This window comes from Canis aureus, chromosome 22, assembly GCF_053574225.1.
Source record: "Canis aureus isolate CA01 chromosome 22, VMU_Caureus_v.1.0, whole genome shotgun sequence".
Taxonomy (NCBI): Eukaryota; Metazoa; Chordata; class Mammalia; order Carnivora; family Canidae; genus Canis; species Canis aureus.
In genome coordinates this window covers 39874894-39887593 of record NC_135632.1, presented here as the reverse complement: position 1 = coordinate 39887593, position 12700 = coordinate 39874894, and the positions used below count along the sequence as shown (strand labels likewise).

At 42.1% G+C, this 12700-nt stretch overlaps 1 protein-coding gene across 3 annotated transcripts in view; it reads left to right on the top strand.

The window, feature by feature from the left end:
- Window positions 1-12700, top strand: part of OSBPL10 (oxysterol binding protein like 10) — a 295297-nt gene that overhangs the window by 93398 nt on the left and 189199 nt on the right. For 2 of the 3 annotated variants that reach the window (XM_077865546.1, XM_077865545.1), the window contains exons 2-3: window positions 6093-6268; window positions 9192-9271. In XM_077865546.1, coding sequence (XP_077721672.1) covers window positions 6093-6268; window positions 9192-9271 — 256 coding nt within the window. Of the gene's footprint in view, window positions 1-6092; window positions 6269-9191; window positions 9272-12084; window positions 12143-12700 lie in introns of those variants that run through there. The other variant, XM_077865547.1, reaches the window with a different exon arrangement.

Here is a 12700-nt window from a genome sequence, read left to right as displayed (position 1 = left end):
TTGCTGTTGCCCTTGGTGGAAACAAGGTCGTGTCTGGTGAGTTCCAGAAGTCAGGGCAGGAGCTTCTCAGAAGACAGGGTGCCCAAGGAGGCTGAGGCCCATCTTCGTGGGAAGGACTGCTGTCCACCTGTGGTCAGCAAGAGCTGGATCCTTAGTTCTCTTTCATGTGGGGATGGGGGTGGCAGATCTGGCAGGCAGGGGGCAGTCCCTGAGGCTCTGGCCCTAGCATCAGGTGTGGAGATGAGGGGCTGAGCCTCCGGGGAGATAGGAAGAGTCCTGACAACCTATTAGAAATAACACAGGTATGAAAGGTGTCTGCTCAGACATCAGGAGAGGCGAGAACCTCTTCTTCCCAGGACCTTTGTTCTTGTCATTTTAATTTTCACCTTTCAATTCAGATGAAATGATTTAGTTTTTTGTCAGGACCAGCCTGTCTGGCAAAGCTAGTCTTCAAAGGAAGATTTTTTTTTTTTTTCCACTGCATTTTTTTTTCTCTTTATAATTCTCTCGTGGTTTGGTTGCAACTTTCCTGTCCACATCAGTGAGCTTCCAATGCCTGACTCCCATTCTTGCCTGTCACATTTCTGCCCCTGGCTGGAGTTTGGTCCATGGTGGTTGGTGTGCTTCCAGGCCCCATTCCTCCCTGCTCCCAATGTAAAAATGTATGTTTTTCAGCTTCCAGATCCTAAAGTTGAACTGTAATGAAACTGTCAGGCAGCTGGGCAAGATCAAGAGGCTACAGGTGCAGACAGATGACCTGAGGGATGCAAGAGTTGGAAATCAGTGCTAGGAAAGGGCCACTGCTGACTGTGTGTAAGGGAGTCAGAGCATGTGCAGGGGAATGTGAATGTCTATGCACATTTGAGTGTGTAAAAGTATATGGGGGTGTGAGCACATGAGTTCAAAAATGTGGATGTGAGTGTGAGCATGAACTCAAGTATCTGTGTACATGTGTGCAAGTGCATGTGAGAACATGTGAGCGTCAAGTGTGTGAGTATGTATATATGTAGGGATGAGTGTGTGCGTGCATTTGTGCAGTGTTTCTAAAGCAGTCAGGTTTGTCTGAAGGATAAGCAGTAGGCAATGGCTCGTCCTCAGCCCTTTCAATGAAGGGGCCTGCCACTTGCCATGGCTCCCAGTTTTGGAATTGGCCAGGGGTGCCCCCAGGAAGCTGGTCTTCTAGCATTTAAGATAGCTCTCTTCTTGGGTTTGAGTTCTCCCCTGGTTCTTCCTCCCCAGCATATTCTTTGCTTTGTTAACACAGCAAATAAAATAAGCTCAGTCTGTATAAATTAAGTTCACCTGCACATCATGTTGCATGCTAAAGTTTGAAGATACTCTTTTTTTTAATGAATAAGAGGGGCCCCTGGGTGGCTCAGTCTATTTAGTGTCTGCCTTTGGCTCACAAGATGATCTGAGTCCTGGGATCAAGCTCCTAGTCAGGCTCCCTGCTCAGTAGGGAGTCTGCTTCTGCCTCTCCCTCCTGCTTATGCTCTCTATCAAATAAATAAATAAAATCTTTTTTTTTTAAATAGGAATTAGATTTGTCTTAATCATTTCTCTAGAAGGAAAGACCTGAAAGAATGTTTTAGGATTTTATCTAGCAATTTCACTTGGGTTTATGAAGTATCATTTAGAAATATGGTTAACTTTTCCTATTTAGCTTGAAAGCTGTGACTTTCAGATATAGCTCCAAGTTCCGAACAGCAGTACTGACAGAGCCATGACCCTGTGGGAAACCAAATTTAATTTCTTTCCTCCCAGGGGATATGAGCAACCGGGATTGCCCTCCTTAATGCCGTATGGACAGCGCTCACCTTTTGTGACACAAGCTAACTTACCTTTTGGAGGCCATCCCGAGGGAACACTTTGTTGAGTCGGCTACGGTTTTTAATCTGATGGTAGGTACTCCATCACCTCCCTCCAAACACAGTGGTTTTTGTCTTTAGAAGACTAGTAAATTATTGATGACCTTCCTTAGTGCACATGATTCAAACTTTGCATTTAAAGTATTTCAGGAGGCCATGGAAATTTTTTTTTTTTTTTTTTTTTTTACATCTGCGACAGGTTAAAATTAAGATGTAAGTTTGAAATACGTATTGTGAAAAAATCATTAATGCATCCCCATATCCTGCATAATGTGACATCATTTGGTTACTCCGTCATCCTTCTTGGGCAAAAGAAAAACATTCAGTTCATTTCTTTGCACCAGCTTCTGAATAATGTCTTTGCAAATATACAATGAGTTGTTGAAACAGGATGAATTTGGGAAGCTGCCTCTAGGAGAGAGGAAAGCTGACAGGTTCCTAATCTGTAGAAACAGTAAGGAGAAAGATGTCAGGCCCTTTCTCCATTCAGACCATGGCATAATGCCTTTCCCTTGAAGCCTATTCAGATCCTCTTCCTTTTCTACTTCCCTGGTAAAGTGGATCAATGGGGGATGCTGCAGCTGAGGCCTCGGGTGGTGGTGGAGGGCACAGAGTGCTGCGGTGGGCGCCACGTGTCCTTCCCTACATTGTAAGGATCATTACTGTTAATGCTCTGCCTTGCCGGGAGCGGTGTCTGCAGAGCTGCAGTCACAATGACATTAAATATAGGTCAAGTCGAAAACATTTACTCCTAAGGAGAAGGCAGGGTCAGCACTTAAATAATTTGATCATTGGCAGCTCAGAAATTACCCTGGCTCTCTCATCGAATTTGGTTTTTGCCACACAGAAAGGAGTAGGAGCAAATCTTAAGTAGGACAGGCCCCCCCCCCCACCCCCCCCCACCCCACCCCCCCCCCCCCCCCCCCCCGCTGGCTCAGTCAGTGGAGCATGCGACTCTTCATCTCAGGGTTGTGGGTTCAAGCCCCACGTTGGGTGTGGAGATTACTCAAAAATAAAATCTTTAAGAAAATTTTTAAAAATAGGACATGCAAATAGAAATAAAGACTTTATTTTTGGTGAATTTGTAAGACTAACTGCTGTGACATATCTTGATCTTAATGGCCTAATTCAACAGAACTTCCTTATTCGTGTACCAGTCTGATGTGGCTGCTCCTTAGCAGGTGATGATTCGGGGGCCTTGGCCCCTCACCTCTTTGCCATAGTTGTTGCCGAGGTTCCCAAGTTCACCTGCAGGTTGTCTCTGTTTCCAACCTGTGAATGTATGAGAGAAAGTGAATGTGTGAGTGTGTGTGTGTGTGTGTGTGTGTGTGAGAGAGAGAGAGAGAGAGAATGTGTTTTGTGTGTCAAGCCTGCATTGCTTTGCTCACATCCTACTGGCTAAAATTCAAATGGTGACATCCTAACTGCAAGGGAATCTGGGGAATATATTCTGGCAGTGTCTCCTGGAAGAGGAAGAAAGGGATTTGGTGATGAGCTTTTAGGCCTGTGCTTCTCAAACTTGATCTGCATCAGAATCACCTGGAAGCTTAAAATGCAGCTTCCTGGGCCCCTCCCCAGAGTTTCAGATTCCACGGTCTTGAGTGGGGCCCAAGAATTTACATTTCAAATGAGCTCTCAGGTGATGTTGGATACAGCTGGAGCAGGGACTTTAATTTTGAATGGTTCTGTCTGGGACACATTTCTGCATCTTGATTTATCCATGTTAATCATGGAAACTGGAAGTCTCTCTTTATTATGATCATGGCCTAAGGTATAGGAGGGAGGGAGATGGGTAAGATTAGATAGTCTTGGCCAGGCTACTCAGAATGTTAAAAATAATTAAGAGTAGAAGATTTCTTAGAGGAATTGGGGTTGTGGAGGACTGGGACCTGGGGGATCGGGCACTAATGAAGTGGCTGCACCCTGCCGTATCGGACGGGAGGGGAGTGGGTACCTCTGCTGCCAGGAAGGGGGCTTCCAGTTCACTAGGTTAGTTCTGTTGAAACAGGAAGGCTGGGAGAATAAAGTTTCTGAACAAGTAGGGATTCAGAGGACGTGAGAAGGGAGGACTGGCATGACAATCAAAGGGGAGTTTGTGATGGCTGGAGCCAACCAAGCCTGGCCCTTGGATTGTGAGTTTCTCTGGGTCTCTGGATATCTGTAAATTGGGAATGACAATGTGTAATTGTTGGGTTGCTGTGAGAAGGAATCAGATCAGAGGGTTGTAAACTTTCTTGGTTCATGGTGCTTATATGTGAAGAAACCCCCTAAGTTTCATTTATTTATTAAGTGGTTAGCTCCAAACAAGTTCATGAATGTTTATGTTTTAGTACTTTGATATTTGTAAAAATAATAATAAACATAAATGGAAAAGAATATACTTGTTTAAATAACCCTCAGTTACTTCTGGATGGGATATATGCACCTGTGGGCCCCGCGTGGCTTCTCAAACCTTGGTATCGTATTGGGCATTGCTACCCTCTTTTCCTGTTCCACGTTGACCTCTGCTTTTTATCCCAGCACTCACTAAAAACTCTACTTTGCAGAGATGTGATGTTGTTCAAAGGAATATCATGCAATCTAACATTGAAACTGTGAAAACAACCTTAATTAGTATGTGCACAGTATCTGACCTGTGTTGAGTATTGCCGTGCATCCCTCAAAAATGTAAATTTTTGCAGTGATTCTGAGTTCACACCTAGGTAGTGACCTAGGTGCTTTGGTGCCTGGCGCAGTCCAGAGTGGGCAGAGAACACACTTCTGCCTCCAAAGGGTGTAGAGTCTAATGGGGAAACTAGACATGGAATTAGATGCTCCTGTAAGTATAGACTCCCATTGGGGCTAGGCCAGGAAGGACAATTTCAGGTGCTATGAGGGCTTGTGGGAGTAATAGTTGAATATCAGGAGGTTTCTCAAGTTGGTGGCCATTGCGTTGTTCCTAAAGGCTGAGAAGTTAACATGGCAAGAAGGCAAAGAAACCATAGTCTAGGGAGTGGGGAATAGGATTCTGGGCAGGTGTATTTCAAACTATGGTGAAGGACCCCCTCCTCTTCCCCTCGGTTACACTGTGGTTGATTCATGACTAGTATGTAGCTTGTAAGTTTCTTGTGTGTGTGTGTGTGTGTGTGTGTGTGTGTGTGTGTGTTGGACAACATTTGGACTGTTTAATGAGACATCTGATCGTGCCATTGGATGATGAAGCAAAGCCAAATTACAAAGCTGTTGTAGGCTGGGAACAATCTGTCGTCCGGCAAAATCTGTGGGCCTCACTATGAGTAACTGTTCTAGACAGGGAGGAACAGCATGAGCCAAGGTCCTGTGGTGGGAGACAACGTGGTGCTTCTGAGGGTGGAGAGGAAAGGCTAGTGTGAATGGAATAGAAAGTGAAAAGGTTGAAAAGTCGGCAGGGGCTGTAGTGAGTCTCTAGGCCCCAGGAAGAAGTTGAGCCTCAGATGAAGACCTTTCCGTCCTGGTGGAGAGAGGGGAGGTTGTTGTGATGACTTCCTAGGTGAAGGGTGGAGTGGATAAACAGGCTATAAAGATGTGTGGCTATAAAGATCTGTTTGAGTGATTCAGGCAACTTGCAGTCCCTCTGCTTTGACCCTGCAATGGCCTCCCAGAGCAGAGTGGGTTCTTCTCTCTTGGTGTTGAAAACGACGTATAGAAGGGTCTGCTGGAGTATAACAGGTGGCTGTGTGAGCATGCTAGTTCCCTGACAGGTGACCCCTAGAGCTCAGGCTCCTTAGGGTTACCTGGGCCACCAGCAGGAAGCTCAAGGCCCAGCTTGCTGTTCCCTGGGTATAAACTGGCCTCCCTTAGAGGCTTAGAGGAATTCCAGCTGTTCCCAGGAAGTCCTATGAATTTTGTTACCCAAGTCTGTGTCCCAGTGCATCTGCTTGCCTTTGCGGGAGGCAGGGATCATTCAGAGGTTTACTGTGGTATCCATGGCACTAGACGAGGTAATGGGCATCGCACCAAATCCTGAATGGACCTGGCCCTTGCCTTGCCCATAGTGGCCTATTATAAGTACCCTTCTGACTTAAGAACCAAGGGCTCTCTCCCAACCCATGGGCTGACTTCTGCAGGGTCCCCAGGAGAGACCTTTAGTTTCCACCTTCCTGAATCAAGAGCCTTGATGTCGATTTAAAGATGGCTTTCCTCCTTTGCTGCAAGGAGTGAGCTGGAGAAGGAAAAAAAATGACACACTGTGGTTTCTTTGCACAGGTACTTTGTGCTGGATTTTGAGGCTGGCATCCTGCAGTACTTTGTGAATGAGCAAAGCAAACACCAGAAGCCTCGGGGAGCCCTGTCTCTATCTGGAGCCATAGTGTCCCTGAGTGATGAAGCTCCCCACATGCTGGTGGTGTACTCCGCTAATGGGGAGATGTATAAACTGAGAGGTATGTTCTCCTGCTAACTCTTCAGACTGGTCTCAGGGGCCGCACTCATAGTTACCATGGGGATGGCTCTCTTGTTTTTTTTTTTTTTTTTTTTTTATTCACTTTTAAGAATTTGCTGTGTTTGAAAACTGTGTGGTGATAGACACTGCCTCTCTTACGCCTGGGGTGGGGCAGATGGAGCTGACATTAGGAATTGCTTGTCCTAAATAACTGAGGAATTAAGGGCAGATGAAAGGTGAGTGACAGCTCAGCTTTAGGATTTCAGATTTTTCATATTAGCTCAATGTATATTTTCTTTGACTTTACAGTATGAATTCACTACAATCCCCTGTGGGGCTATGCTGTGAGGACAAAACAAGCCTTTAAGGGTCAAGGCGCACCCCCCGCCCCCGCCTCCAGTTTCTCTAGGACCATCTATCAGTAAAGGGCCCCTTCACCTATATTGTATTTATTTTTGTAGTATTAGAGCCTGATGAGGAAGCCATCTGCTTGGTGTTAATTTTTTTTTTTTTTCTTTTTCCCCTTCTCTTTGCTTCTTGAGAACTGAAGTCTACTCAGCAGCTTCATGGAGGATAATTCCCCAGGAAGCACCACATTTGGCCATCGCTATAGGTTCAGCTACCCCCAAGGCATATCCATCGTATAGGTTTTTAGCAATGCCAGACCTGACTGTAGCAGTCTAATTTGATTGCTAGATCATTCTTCCATCATTCCATTACAGTTGCATTGCCAGAAAAATTGTCAACGTCTTCTAATGAAACAACAAAAACAAAAATCCAAATGCACACACATACCAACCCAATGTTATTAAGTAAGGTCTGAGGAAGGATAGTTAGTATTTGTATGTATTAAGTGTTGGGGGTTGGTTGATAATTCCCCCTTCATACATTTTTCTTTGCCCAAGTAAGGGCTCAGTACAAATAAAATGCCCCTTCTATCTCTCCTTGACCCTAAGGAACTACAGTGATAGGTTGGCCTCTGCAAAGCCAGACCGAGGGCCCAGACTCCTGCCTGAGTCCTGTTTTCATCATCCTACCTCCAAGCTTTACTGCCAAGAGATGGAATAAGCTAATGTTTCTTTATTATCTATGTACAAGTCATATTTTAGAATCTATAAAACAATCCAAAAACCTATGAAATAAAAATGCCTATAGTTGAAAAAAGTTTTTCAGTTTTTGGAAACGTGGCAAGATTCATGTTCTCTTTGGAGATTCATGCAGTGTGTGTTCTAGCTGGTTAGATTTATATGGTCCTTGCTTTCGTTTTGCTGTTTATTGCTTAATAAATTGTTAGAGCAGAAACAAAAGCAGGTGAAAAATTTAATGGCACTACCCCCTCACCCGCCCCCCTATGGTTTATAGAATGACACAAACCCACACAAATGAAAAAATCCAACTAATATGACAATTGAGCCATCTCCTTTTGCCTTTTAAGAGTTGATACTATTCTCAGGATTATTAAACCCTAGGATTTTTTGTTTTTGTTTTTGTTTTTTAAGGGCAGTTTTAATAGCAAATACAGAAGTTTTATTATCTGCATGACATTATCACAAGGGCTAAATTTAGCTTAAGGTTAGCAATGGCAGAAAAGGCAGGATAATTTTCTGCAGATATATGGCTCGTCCTTGGCTTGTCCTTGGTTCATCCCAAGAGGATTTGGGTATTGGTTTTCTCATTGCACATCTCACTTACACGTAGAGTTGAATGGATCTTGATGTCAGTAGATACATGGCTTCTGGGAGTGTTTTTGGTCATGAGCCTTTGAATTGGCAGTTCTTCACCTTTCCTGAGGAAGAAGGCTCTAGTTTCTGCGGAATCCTTTGAAAGTCAAGTTCACCTGGCCTTATGCTGGTCTACCACTCCATATTTGTTCAGTCAAAAGTTCAAGCTGAAGTTGAGTTGTATTGACAATGACACTGAAGCCCTTTTTTTGTAAACAATTATAACTTCCAGGGGAACCTGTTTCCTGCACAGTCAACATTATGCAGTTAATGTTATATTAAACTATTTATGCAGTTAATTATGCAGTGAAATTGATGATTTAGGTTTTATTAGAACCTGTTATGTATCCATGATACTTTAAGAAAATGATGTGATATATTTGAGCAATTGAAGTGTAGGTGGAAGATAATGACCAAACACTTGGTTTGTATTTTAATGTTTGGGGGAAATTTGAAGATCTCTAAAGCAGAATTTGGTATGTTGTTCTGTCCAATCATAACACGAATCATTGAGAACACATTAAAATAATTCAATTGAATGCTTATTTTGTAGATGCCAGTAAGTCTACGGTACAACTCTAGAAATAACCAAAGGCCCTGAAAAACTATACTTGGAACCTTTTGTTAGCCACATGTGTAGAGGTGCATAGAAATAATCATGTTTTTCCTAACCTTTTTATTTTCATTTTATTTTTTTTAAGGTTTATTTTTTAGAGTGGGAGGAGGTGGGGTAGAGGGAGATGGAAAGGGAGCAAGAATCTGCAAGAGACTCCCCACTGAACATGGAGTCCCCTGTGGGGCTCCATCCCATGACCCTGAGATCATGACCTGAGCCAAAACCAAGAGTCGGACGCTCAACGGACTGCGCCCCCCAGGCGCCCCCCCCTACTGCTACCTTTTTAAAGTAGAATTTTTTTTTTTTTCAGAGGAGGTTAAAAAGAATGGCAAAATTGTTCGTAAAAGAGACATTTCAGAGTACATTTTTTAATGTGGTTTAAGAGGGAATTTTCTGTTGAGATTTAGTGTAATTTGTTTTTTTGGTGTAAGCACTGGCTGCTTGAGAATATTGTCATCTGTCTTTGTTTTTCCCTTTGTTCTCTCCTGACCTCCCTCCCTAGGCCCCCCACCCCCTTAGGTGGGTGTAGAAATAGGTTGAATACGTTTTGGAACAATCTCTGCAAGCGTTTGCTTTCTCTCTTTTAGCTGCCGATGCAAAAGAGAAACAGTTTTGGGTGACTCAGCTTCGAGCTTGTGCCAAATACCACATGGAAACGAGTTCTAAGGTAAGTAACCACCAGGGAAGTGTGGAGGCATTGGGGTAGTTTGGATAGCTCCCCTTCAGTCCATTTATCTGTTTCTTTGGGGAAGCTGTTTTTCATGTTATTTTTGAAGTTGCCCCCATAACGGAATTCATATTGCTCCTGCATTTAAATCTAAAGCCAAGAGAAAAGTAGTCGGATTAGCTTATAGGTAGAATGAAGAGGCCTGCAGACACCTCCTAGAAGAACTGATTCTGGAAAGACACTTCTCTTGTTGCAAGTTGTCAGTCTGGGCAGCTGTTCATGTCTATTGAGAAGCCCGAGTGGGTGATTTCACCATGGAGGCAGAGGAGTCAGATTTACTGTTCATGAAGACTAGTTATTGTCAATGATCCTTAAATAAAACCTGGACCCCAAATTGATTAAGTATCCTGCAAGGAGCTTCAGCATTCCAAGTATAGAAATGCTCTCCAGTAATTTGGCATCCAAGTATGAATTCTTTTCTCTCCAGGATTCGGCAGGAGGTCTTAGATCAGATAGGTAGGCATTTTCATGGATTATTCGGAGGATTTCCTAGCATTACTTGCAGAATAAATTTATTCAGGGCAATGCATATTTGTTGAAATCCAAGCTCAAAGAACTACTCCTTTTATATCATTGATTCCAGGGTGGTACAGTACCACTTGCAGTGTTTTTTCCACATTCCATGCATCCAGTACAAAGACCCGCATATGAAACTTCTGATGATTTGAATCCTGTTGCCAGTCTGCTGTCTTGCCCAAGGCCACGGGGAGATATCTTGCTTAGGTACACCTCCCTGTTCTGCCTACGAGTACAACCCGAACTGATTTCTTCATGATTTTGTTCACTGTTCATTTTTTTCTTTTAGAAGACATCTTTTCCTTGACTTGCTTACGATTGTTTCGTTCTTACCCCTCTTTACTTAGCCCCAGCAGAATCTGGGTTAACTATAGGTAGGGCCCTACTTCTAAAGAGTTGTGTTTTTTTTTTTTTTTCCTCTCTCTGGCTTGCTTTATTTTCCAGGAATTATGATAGGAGTTCTGGGCATTTCATCAGTATTTTATATACCCCTAGGTAGGACAGTTAATCATTTTTCTTTTTCCATGTATCTTTTTACTTTTTTATGAAACAGAAGGGCATAAAATAAAAAGGACAGATCTCCCTGGATTGCCATGTGTGCTCATTAGAGATAATTGCATTTAACACTTCTTGTATGTCATTCAAGCATATTCAAGCATGTGTTAGTATGTATGCATATCTGTATCTGTATTTTTTACACAGATGGTATCGTATCATGCATAACAGTCCCACCCCCTTTAAAGGTATTTTGGACATATGGGATCTATTACACTCTTAGGATGGATGGATGGTGTTCTGAGGGATGGTTGTCTGCTTTACTTAAGTCCTCTACTGATGGACATTTAGGTTGTTATACATAATGCTATAGTAAACATCTTTGTATATATATATCTTTCTGTACCTCTAGGTATACATATGATGAATTGACATCAGTGGAAATGCTGGATAATAGACTCTGTGTTAGCTCTATTTTCCTAGACATTGCTAAATTGTCTTCTAAAAAAGTTGTCCTAATTTGTACTCTCACCAGTTTGTGTTAAAGATGCATTTCCCCCTCTCACTAACTGTGGCTCCTCTAACATTCAGTTTTTGATAGTCTCATGGATAAAAAATTAATCCCCCATGATTTTCATTTTCACTTCTAAAGTCATGACTGGGGCTGAGAATGTTTTAAAATGTTGATTGCTACATGTATTTCTTTTATGTGATCTGCCAGTTTTTATCCTTCATCCATTTTTCTATTGAATTCTTTTTTTTTCTCCTTGATTTGCACTTAGCTATATGGGTATTGAGCATATTTGCCCTTTGCCTGTCATTTGTATTGTAGATATTTTCTCCTGGTAGGTCACCTATATTTTGACTTTGAATATATTTTTTGCTATGTAGGTTATTTAATTTTTGCAGTCAAATTTATGAATATTTTCATTTTTGGCTTTTGGTATTACATCATGCTTAGTAAAGGCTTCTTTGTTCTAAAATTATGAAAACATTCTTCAGTGCTTTCCTCCAGTGAATTTATAGTTTAATTATCATGTTTCAATCATTGGTTCATCTGGAATTGAGGTCGGGAAACCAACTTGAAGTGCGTTGATGTTTTAATGAATCATTGGAGACAAGGAAAGGTAAAGGCCTCTTAATGGTAGTAAGAAATATGAAGAGAATTTGAAGATTCTCTGAAGGAGAATTTGATTTACTGACCTGTTCTCTGGGTAGTTTCAAGAATACAGATTAACCTGTTAATGTAGAACCCAAATAAATAATAATTTAGATGGTAGGGCCTGAGACCAGAAGTAGGATTGCTGACCATCCCTCATTTATAGCATAGCTACTGTGACCCACTAGGGAATAATAATTTTTAAATTGTGAACAGACCTTGGTGGTTTAGCAGAGATATTACGAAGTCCAAGGCCACTTAGGCAAAAGCTAGTAGTGAAAATGAAGCTGAGCTTAACATGACTATAAACTTAATGTCCAGCTACTGACTTTGCATTATGGTTGTTAGGAATATATGCTAAGCCTTCTCTTTATTCTGTTCTTCCTCCTTTATTCTCAGCAGGGTCAGATCTCTCTCCAGTAGATTATAGAAAATATTCTCCCTATGATTACTTGGAATTTTGCCTTTTAAAAACTTTTTATTTAAAATGAAGCATTCCCTGGAGCAAGGATGAGGCAGATGGAATGGTGCCAGCATTCTAACTTAACCTAGTGAGAACTATGGGATAATCGTGTTCATAGAGCCCACAAAGGACGTCATGGATGCTGTGGCCAGTAGTTCTGAAACCCAGACCTGTCTCGGTCAGTACCTGATGAGGTTTTCCCCAGTCTTGAAGTGAAATGAGAAAAACATTTCCTAAACATGCCTGAAATCAGCTTTATTTATTCTATATAAAGGACAGCTTTTTATTCAGAAATTACATTGCTTTGCTTTTAGAGGGTTAAAATACTCTTTTTATTGTAGAAGATATGGAGTATTTACGGACCTATTGATTGCCTTTTTTAAAAATGTAGGTTTATTGAAGTATAATTTACATAAAGTAAAATTCACCTTATTTATTTATTTATTTTTATTTTTATTTTTAAAAATATTTATTTATTTATGATAGTCACACACAGAGAGAGAGAAAGAGAGAGAGGCAGAGACACAGGCAGAGGGAGAAGCAGGCTCCATGCACCGGGAGCCCGACATGGGATTCGATCCCGGGTCTCCAGGATCGTGCCCTGGGCCAAAGGCAGGCGCTAAACCGCTGCGCCACCCAGGGATCCCAATTCACCCCTTTTAAATGTGAAGTTTATTTTTTGACGTATGCATGCAGTCATGTAACCATCACCACAATGGTCATTCTGCCACCGTGA